Source organism: Callorhinus ursinus, unplaced genomic scaffold (genome assembly GCF_003265705.2).
Source record: "Callorhinus ursinus isolate GAN/ISIS: 27379988/994484 unplaced genomic scaffold, GSC_fseal_2.0 scaffold51, whole genome shotgun sequence".
In the NCBI taxonomy this organism is placed as follows: Eukaryota; Metazoa; Chordata; class Mammalia; order Carnivora; family Otariidae; genus Callorhinus; species Callorhinus ursinus.
Window position 1 is genome coordinate 3,481,951 of NW_027397113.1, and position 9,489 is coordinate 3,491,439.

Below are 9,489 nucleotides of genomic sequence, written 5' to 3' on the forward strand. Positions count from 1 at the left end.
GGCTTCTGCCTAAAACTCAGGGCTCCAGGCCTGCCGGGCTGTGCCAGGCGGCACAACCTATATTAAACAGCTCCAGGGACCAACGCCCACCGGTGCGGATGACTCACCTCAATTTTGTCCGTCTTGGCGTCTCCCCAGTACAGCTTTCCCTCCTGCAGGTCCAGGGCCAAGCCATTGGGCCAACCGAGGGACGTGTTCACCAGGATGTGCCGCTCCTGCCCATCCAGGTTGGCGCACTCGATTTTGGGGTTTTCCCCCCAGTCTGTCCAGTACATGAGGCTGGAGAAGAAGCACATGTCCTTGACGCTGTCTGTCTCGTCCCTGCTGCACCCCCCAGGGCTGAGGACCATGCCCTCCCCATCCGGCAGGAGGTGCTCAGGCAACGCTAGCTCACTGCACAGGTGAGCACCAAGCCCCCCACACAGGACCAGGGGCTCCACGGGAAATGGGGGTACCCACAGCGCGGGCTTCACAACATGGGGCCCTGGGATTCGAAGCGGGCTGGTAAGCCTCCCCTCCCGTCCTGCAGGTGGGCAGACAGCAGACGCCCTGCCGAGAGGCCCGTGGGCTGGAGGGGCCAAGCGCCAGGGAGGAGGCCGAGGTTGGGGGGGAACCTTCTCCAAGCAGCCGAAGGGCTCCTGTGTGCAGAGCACAGGCTCCACGGGCAGACAAGCCAAGAGGCCCAGCTCTCCCAGCAGGCACCGCAAACGGGTCGCCGCAGGTTCTGAGCCTCAGCCGCGGGGAAATGAGACAAGCACCTGACACCCCGGGGGTGCACCGCGGCCGGCAGCCCCTGCAGTGGCCGTGGTTACTGTTGCTGTAGCTCTGCTGGTCCCCACGAGGCACGGCTCCCAGGCCTCCCTCCCGTCCTCCCAGCCCCACTGCAGGCTGTCTCCAGGACACCGCCCACGTCCTGCACGGAGGGCCAGAGGCTTCCCTGCAGCCCCAGCTCCACCTGCCAAGAGCTCCAACTGTTCCTCCTCCCTCCTCCCAGTTTCCCATTGTTGGTCGTGAGCCCCCAGGGGGGGCGCTGCTGCGGAGGTTCTCAGAAAGGCTCCTACGTCGACCGACAAGCTGTTTTCACAGAATCCTAAAATGGGAAGTTGGAGCCACACTGCCGGGTCCAATCCCAACCTCCTGGCTGTGTGACCTTAGGCAAGTCCCTTAACCTCTCTGGGCTTCAGCTTCCTCTACTGTACAACTGCACCCACTTCCCAGGGAGAGAGGAGGAGGCAAAGATTCACCGTGTGTAGCGTTTAGAAGAGGCCTGGCCCGTATGTAGTAAGTACGTACCATGATCAGCCTAGAAATCACCCTGGTGAACCATTCCATTTTGCAGGTGGGAAGGGTGAGGCCCATGGAAAGAAACGACTCACCCAAGCTCTCCAGGCCCTGTATACGTGTACCTGACAGCCTGTGTCAGAACTTCTCAAAGTCTGGTCCCTGGACCAGCAGCAGCATCACCAGGGAGCTTGCGAGAAATTCAGGTTCTCAGGCCCCACCCCAGACCCCCTGAATCGGAACTCTGGGAAGAGGGCCCAGCCACCCTCGTTTTAACAAGCCCTCCTCTGGGGGATTCTGATGCTGGAGAAAGTTCCAGAACCACTAGTCTCTCTCACCTCTGGGTGGTCTGGCTTACAGCCCCCGCCAGGTGGGAGGTCCGCCCACCCCCAGCCTTACCCCATCACGGGGTGCAGCACGATGGCCCGGGGCTCGTCCAGGTCCTCGGACACCAGGATCTTGCGGGAGGTGCCATTGAGCCGGGTCACCTCGATGCGGTCGGTGCCCGTGTCCGTCCAATAGAGGTTACGGGCCACCCAGTCGACCGCGATGCCATCGGGGTCGTTGATCTCGGTGTTGACCAGCGTCTGTGCCCCTGACCCGTCCAGGTACGCCCTGCGGATGGCCCGCACCTCGTCGTCCGTCCAGTAGACGTAGCCCTCCAGCGGGTCGTAGTCGATGGCAATGGCGTGCCGGATGTCATCAACTTGCAGCACAATGTCGGTGAAGTCCGGTGTGTCCAGCGAGATCCTCCGCAGGTCCGTCCGCCGGGCCAGCAGCAGCACCTCCTCAGCCCCTGTGGATGCACACGCAGTGGGGTCAGAGGCCTGCAGCAGGACAGCAGACCAGGCCTGTGCTGGGCATGGCAGGGAGGGGCTCAGCCAGCCCCCGGGGTCAGAGCTTCCTCGAGACAACCGGTGACTTTAGGTAACACTGGCCGACACCCTCCTATGCAGTCACTGGCTCATCCTGGTGAGGGCTCTATGAGGCCGGCACTCGTTGGATCATCATCTTATAGATGAGATCACATAGGCACAGAGAGGTCAAGCAACCAGCTGAAAGCCACATAGCCGCCTGACTTCCACCACTGTGGAAGAGCTGCTTCACACTCAGTCCCCCTTACCCCCTCCCTGCAAGCCCCTCTCCCGGCCACAAACTAGTTCCAAATGCAAGTCCCACACAGGCACTGGGCTCCAGACTGCCACTGTCAAAGACACACTTCTCAAAACCCCCCCTGGGCCCCACTTCTACTTGCTCACCCTTCATGGCTCAGCTCAGATGCTACTTCTTCCCCGAGGCCCCACCCACGCCCCGCTCACCCCCCAAGGCAGCTTCATGTCACCTAAGTGCACACATCATTGCCCGGTCTGAGTCCTTCCCACCTGGCCATCTTGCTGACAAGGGTGAGCACCTGGGGGGCAGGTGCCCCAGTCTTTCTCTGCCACCCCAGCAGTATTAATATTTTGACTCTATCCTGGACCCTCCCTGCTGCAATTTGTCCGAACTTCCAGGGCAAATAGCACATGGAGCCTCTTGTGCTCCCCAACCCTGGCCTGGACGCCTCAAGGCTGCTGGGGCCAGGACGTGACGCCCTCCGCCAGAGCTGGGTCCTTGTTCACTCATTCGTTCTGGCCCCTTCTGGTCTCAAGGACCCACAGAACCAAGATTAGGTCCAGAGACTGCTTCTGGCACTTTGGGGCCAACTGCCTGGTCCGATTGGAAAGGCCCAGAATGGGGAAGGACCCACCTCAAGTTATGCAGCAACGCAGGATGGGGACAGGGGCAGAACCAGCTGGGCACATCCATCAAACTCAGGCCCCCAGGCCCAGGCCTCTGCAGCCAGCTGCCTGGTCAAGCTACAGCTCTCAAACGGCAGACTCTCTCCTGCATCCGGTGCCAACTTCTTGCCACCATGGCAGAGCCCTCGGAGCCCGGTGCCTTGCAGAGTCCACCTGGGGTCCCCTGCCCGGCATTTCAAGTAAGGGTGGGGACCCGGATCCTCACCGTCCTGCTCCAAGGCCCAGAGCTCATAATCCAATTCCTCCCCTAGAGGGCGCACACGCGACAGCAACGGCTTTATGAGCCCAGGGCCGGGAAACCGAGGCAGGCAGCGCTCACAACGTACCCCAAGTGCCTGACTGCTCTGGAAACCCCCGACACCCAAATTCAGATTTGGTCCTGATTTGGGATGTTGGAAGGAGGGGAGGGGAATTCTGAATTTTAATAAATTGTCTTCCTCTGGGCTCCATTCCCAAAATGTTCTGTTGACATCTGACCTCTCCTTCAAGGCCCAGGTCACACACCTCCTCCTCCTCCTCCTCCAGGAAGCTCTCCTGCCACCCTTACCCCAGTGGATGGGCTGACCACACACACACACACACACACACACACACACACTCTCTCTGCCCCTCTGCAAGGGCACCACACTTAATGGTTCACTGGGATTCCGGCACATGCCTCCTTGGCTCCCTGCAGACCCAGAGCCACACCCAGAGCAGAGGCACATCCTAAGACAAGCAGGGAGAACACAGGGCAGAATTCTCTGTGTGACTTTGGACAGGTCCCTAACCCTCTCTGGGCTCTGGTCTTCCCATTTATAGTGAAGAATCGGTCCAACCTGATGGTGTCTGAATTTCTGTCTAGCTCTGACATCAAGGGAACCATAAACCAGACTCCATGAAGGGCTCTGGCTTTGTCTGCCACCACGGAGGGATGTGGGAAGCCCCCCCAGGGCACGGCCGGGAAGAGCCCTAAGAAGGCGTCTATAGAACTGTCCAAAGAGGCTGCCGGGCTCCCAAGCGGAGGCCGGGGCTGCTCACTGTGCAAGGCGGAAAGGTGGGTGTCAAACCCCACTTGACTTCAAGCAGCACTTCCTCCCCAGAGAAAACACTGGTCCCCAGGGAAACCAATGCTCTGTCCCAAAACACATTTTTTTTTTAAGGTTTTTATTTATTTATTTGAGAGAGGGAGAGCGAGCATGAGCGCGAGGAGGGGCAGCGGGGGAGGGAATGAGAACTGCAAGCTGAGTCCCTGCTGAGCGCGGAGCCTGACTCGGGGCTTAATCTCAGGACTCTGAGATCATGACCTGAGCCAAAATCAAGAGTCAGACGCCTAACCGACTGAGCCACCCAGGTGCCCCGCAGAACACATTTAGAGCCTGCTTCACCCATCCCTGTTGCTATGGTCCTCCAGACACAATCACCTAAAATAGTGTGATCCTCACACCAATCCAAGAGGTATGATTATGCCCCATTTTACTGATGAGGAACCTGACGCTCAGAGAGGTTAAGCTCCCTGACCCAGGGCACACAGGAGCAAGTGGAAAAATAAGGTCCCACAAACACCTGGATCTCGGAAGATGGCACACACAGGAAGCCCAATGTTGACGGGCCGCCCAGCTGGCTTGGTCACCCCACCAGTTATCTCTGCAGGCAGCTACTTTAGTCCAGGCCCTGGACCAGGAACTGGGGATGGGGGTGGGCAAAACAGACACAGGATCCCCCACCCCCGGTGCTCCTGGGACCACAGGGCAGAGCCCTTTAGGGAGGAAGACCATCAGTGAATGGGGACTAGGAAGGAGAGCTGGGGTTACAGGTGGGCCTGCTAAGGGGGCCAGCTGAGATGGGGAGTCTGGTCTCTGGCTCCAAGAACCTCAGAATCATGTGGCTGTGACCAGGTACCGGATTCCAGCAGAGTGTCCCCAAGGGGCACAGAGCCATCAGGGGTGAAGTGTGCCCAGCCCCAGCCTTCCATTAACCAGGTCAGTACAAAGCCTCCAGCACACCCCACCGCCAGGGAACCCCATTGTCAGCATCCCTTAGAATTAAGTCTCTGTGGCTGAGGCAGTAATTAAGTGCCAGGATAAATCTGTAGGTGATAATTGACTCCAAGGGGGGGGGGTGTGACTCCCCTTGGGCTGCAGAGCCTTTGAAGTTTTTATTTGAGCTTTGCCTAGAAGACGGGGACATGCAGGCGAGAGTCACAGCCCAGCCTGTTGCCTGAAGCACAGAGGGGGTGGAGCACTCTGTCCAGGACCAGGCCTGCGGGCAGGGTGGGGGGGCAGCTGCCGAGACAGAACCCCCAGCCGCTCGCTCACAGAGGCTGCTACTCACAGGTGACCTCCAAGGCTGTCAGCAGCGAGGTCTGAGCGGCAGCCCCGGCCTCCGGCCACCTGGGTGGGTGTAGGGCACTGTGCCAGGGCCAAGAGGAGGAGAGGCCACCCCCTTCCCTGGGACCAGACACAGATCCTGGGTAGGAGTTTGTTTAAACACTAGGGAAGTAAATTGTTTAGAAACTAACAGTTTGGCCAAATGGTTTTCTTTGGGGTTGTTTAAACAAATAGCCTGCCCCACAGTGCTGCCAAGGAAAGTGAACCCTTCCCCTCGCTGGCTGGGCAGCCGTCCCCGGAGCCTCCTTCGGGCGGACTCCTGACCTCCCGCTTCCTCACTGCATGCACACGCGCGGGAAAGAAGGGTAGCGCCCCTGTCCTGGGGCCAAGTGCGGGGCACTGACCACAGGCCAGGGCACAGCCTTCCTGGCAGCCGGCGTTCTCCAAACAAAAAAGCCGACCTGAGGGATGGCCCGATGTCACGGGCACGTCACGTTCAACACCATCCCTCCCTGCCAACATCCCTCCGGACCAAGCTGCCTTCCATCCCAGGGCACCGTCCTGTGGGTCACACGGACCCAGCCAGATGCAGGAAAAGGCTGCCGTAACACATCAGCACAAACGGGGAGGCTGAAACGGACTCCTTCACGGTGCTGGAGGCCAGAAGGAAGAACGCCAGGGGCTGGCAGGCCCAAGCTCCCTCGGAGGGCTCGGGGGGAGACGTCCTTGCCTCTTTCAGCTTCTGGTGGTTACCAGCAATCCCTGGACATTCCTTGGCTTGTGGTTTCACCACTCCAACCTCTGCCTCTGTCTTCATACTGCCTCCTCGCCCGCACCTTTGTGTCTCAATTTCCCTCTTATAAAGGTCAATAGTCATTGGATTCAGGGCCCACCCTACTCCAGTATGACCTCATCTTAACTTGGTTACACCTGCAAACACCCTGTTTCCAAGTTAGGTCACATTCACACTCCGGGGACTCAACATGTCTTTTTGGGGGACACAATGCAACCCACAAGAGGTGGGGAGCAGAGGTGAGAGGAGATGTTCCGTGGAAGGAGAGGCAGGTCCAAGGGGCGGGGGGGTGGGGGTGGGGGGCTCCAGAGCGCGCCGGGCCATTGCTGCCACTGGGATGGATGGGAATGGAGCTAGCCCATGGACACCATGCACTCCGGACGCCGGGACAGCGCTGAGCCCACCACCGCCTACAAGGAAGCCTCGTGCAAACAGCATGCTGTGCATGCAGCAGGAGCCCAGCCACAAGACAAACAAAAGCCTCCCTGGAACAAAATCTGCTCCCACAGATGAACCAAAGCTTCCTTTCCTGGCAGGAAACACACGCAAACGTCCACAGCGGCTATCTTGGGACCATTCTCGGTCTCCAGCGGGGGTCTGCACACGTCTTCTGTAAAGGACCAGCCGTCAGCACGCTAGGCTCTGCAGGCCATGACCCCGACTGTCGCCGGCGGCCAGCTCGGCGTCCCAGCGCGAAAGCTGTGGCAGACGGCACAGAAGCAGGGGGATGCGAGCCAGACGTCACGCGGGGACACCAAAATTCGCATTTCCTCTCCTTTTCCTGTGTCACAAAACATTCTTCTTGTGAGTCTCTTTTCAACCGTGCAAAAACGTCCCAACCTTTCGGAGCTCCAAGGCTGCAGAGAAACAGGCCTCGAGCCTCGTGGCCCAGGGGCTGAGCGAGGTTTGCGGCCCCTCGGCTGACACGCGCGTGTATGCCTTTCACAACAGGAGACGGCCCATCCTAGTCACAGTGGAAACCGTGTCGGGAGGGAGGGCAGATACCCAGGAACTCTCAGGACCCTCCCCTCGATTTTCCTGTAAGCCTGAAACTGCCGTGCAAGGTAAAGTCTGTCGTTTTTTAAGTTCACTGGACGGCATCGAAGTCAAGAAGGAAACCACCCAGACCCCAGCAACAAACAGGAGAGACGAGTAACCTGAGGAAGGTGCTGGAGGTGGAAAGTGCCGGCCACTCGGCGTGGCTGCGGCAGGCCCCCGCCTCCCAGAGGACGGAGCCCAGCACGCGCTTCCTGGACGGCAGTGTGGCTTGGGGACCCTCTGACCCGGCAATTTCCCCTCGGCAAGCCCAGACCAAAGCAGCCGCTAGACATGCACGCGGGTTCCTGGCTGCCCAGGATCACCATGGCCTCGCGATCACTGCAAAACCCAAACCCGCGGGAAAGCACCTGCAGGCAATGTCAATATCCCACAACACAAGAACAGCAAATAAGCGAAGGGCCCGCGAAAGCACCGGGCTCTGGAGCAGGGCTGGGGAGGGAAATGCCCGCCGAGCGGTGGGGGAGGTCAGGGCACAACGGGCCATGCTATGAAGACATCGTGCAAACCCAGACCTGAACGCAAGCAGAGGGGCAGAGGAGCGAGAAACAGCCAAAGGTCAGCAGCGGTCCTCTCTGGGTGGTTTTTATTTTCTGTTATTTTGGGTGATGTGTTCCTTTCAAGGGCGATCACAGGTGTAACTTTTCAACAAGAAAACATCAAGACTTTGCCCCGGCTTATGCGGAGAGGCCTTGTGGTTCTGGCGGTGGTGGGGAGGGCCCAGGCTCCGGAGACAAGGCTTTCTCACTTGTCCTAGCAGCGGGAACGGAGCGGCCACGCGGGGTTGACCTATTTGGCCTCCAGGTTCTGAGCTGAGGGGGAGGGAAGAACCACAGGAGGAGGGATGGGGCAGAAGGATCCACAGCCCCTGGACAGCCCTGGAGGAGAGCCCCCTGCCAGGGGGTCCAGCGTGGAGACCTGGAAGATCCTTCTGGTTAATCCCCAACACGGGAAAGGATTTTTCACGATGAGTAAAACCACACGTCCCAGGATGTGGACCGACCAGATCAACACAGATGAAAAGAGGCAGCGCCCCCAAGCCCTGCGCCCCCCACCCCCTCGCCCAGCATCAGGGCCTGGCCTTCCCAGTTGGCAGAGTGTACATCACAACTGTCCCCACTGAACCGAAGACATCTCCAAGGACGGACGGATCCCCATCAAGAGGCTTACACCACGCCCCCAGGGCGGCTCCTACCGGCTTCTTTTCGTCAAGCGGAGCCTCCCGCCTCCCTTCGGCCCCGACCCCCCGCACCGCCCCCACCCCTGGCTTCATATGGGCAGAGCCGGGTGCCAGCGCAGGCCGCCCTCCACACTACCGTCTCTAAGGCCATAAACAGCTTCGCAGCTGGTAGGCAGCCAACTTATTTTTGTTTTTTAGCAATTGATTAAGTTTCTCCACGGCCCCCTGGGGTAAGCTGTTGGACAGGCGCTGAGACCACAGCCCGGCGCCCTGGCCCAGGAGACCGTGCCGAGTGACCACAGCGGAAGTGGCCGGGCCAGGCACTGGCTCCACTGGAAACCTGAGGCCCGAGCAGCTGTCTGCACGACCCACCCCGGGCCCTCATACAAGCGTGTGGGAGGCTGTCACCTCGGCCCCAGGGTCCAGGCCTCTGTCTGCACAGCAGTAAAATGGGAGAGTCACTCCTCTGCCTTGAGGCCTGGGGCGGCCAGGGCGGCAAGGTCGGTGCCTGCCTCGTGACTCCCTTGCTCTCCTATTGCCAGGAGTCAGCCCCTCACGTGGTCCTCTGCCACCTGCCCTTCCCCCTCCCCTCAGGGGCTGCTCACCACACAGGCCGTACAGCCAAAAGCCACACCCACCCGCGGCCCCCATTTCCTCACTGAGTGGCCGGGAGTGAGCAACTTGACCTCTGTCTCCTCACAGCGAGGCTGGGTGGTCCCGTGACAAAGTCAATGAGCCTCTGAGCCCAAGGCCACAGCCCCAGCACAAGTCCCACTCCTGGTGGCACCAAGCATGCCCCGGGGACCCACCTCAGGCCACGTTCTCTTTGAATGAGCAGCAGAGACATGGCCTGGAGGCTCATGACCCAGGCCAGAGGGTCTTGAGAGACAGAGAGACTTGTGAACAAAGTGCAGTTGGTTGGACCAATTAAAGGTGGGCGACCCCTGGTCACCTGAAACACAAGAACATGGGGTTGGACGATATAATACAGTCGGGGACTCACATGATGGAAAAGGCCCGGTCCAACCTCTCTGGGCATATGGCTCAGCTCTTTAAAAAAAACCACACGGG

The 9,489-nt window shown here is 59.6% G+C and overlaps 1 protein-coding gene across 4 annotated transcripts in view; it reads right to left on the reverse strand.

The window, feature by feature from the left end:
- The window catches only part of LRP5 (LDL receptor related protein 5), a 99,574-nt gene that overhangs the window by 41,120 nt on the left and 48,965 nt on the right, over positions 1-9,489 (reverse strand). For all 4 annotated transcript variants that reach the window (XM_073883355.1, XM_025878406.2, XM_073883356.1 and 1 more), the window contains 2 exons: positions 1,681-2,077; positions 108-279 (listed from right to left, as the gene is read on the reverse strand). In XM_073883355.1, the coding sequence (XP_073739456.1) occupies positions 108-279; positions 1,681-2,077 (569 nt within the window). The remainder of the gene's footprint in view (positions 1-107; positions 280-1,680; positions 2,078-9,489) is intronic.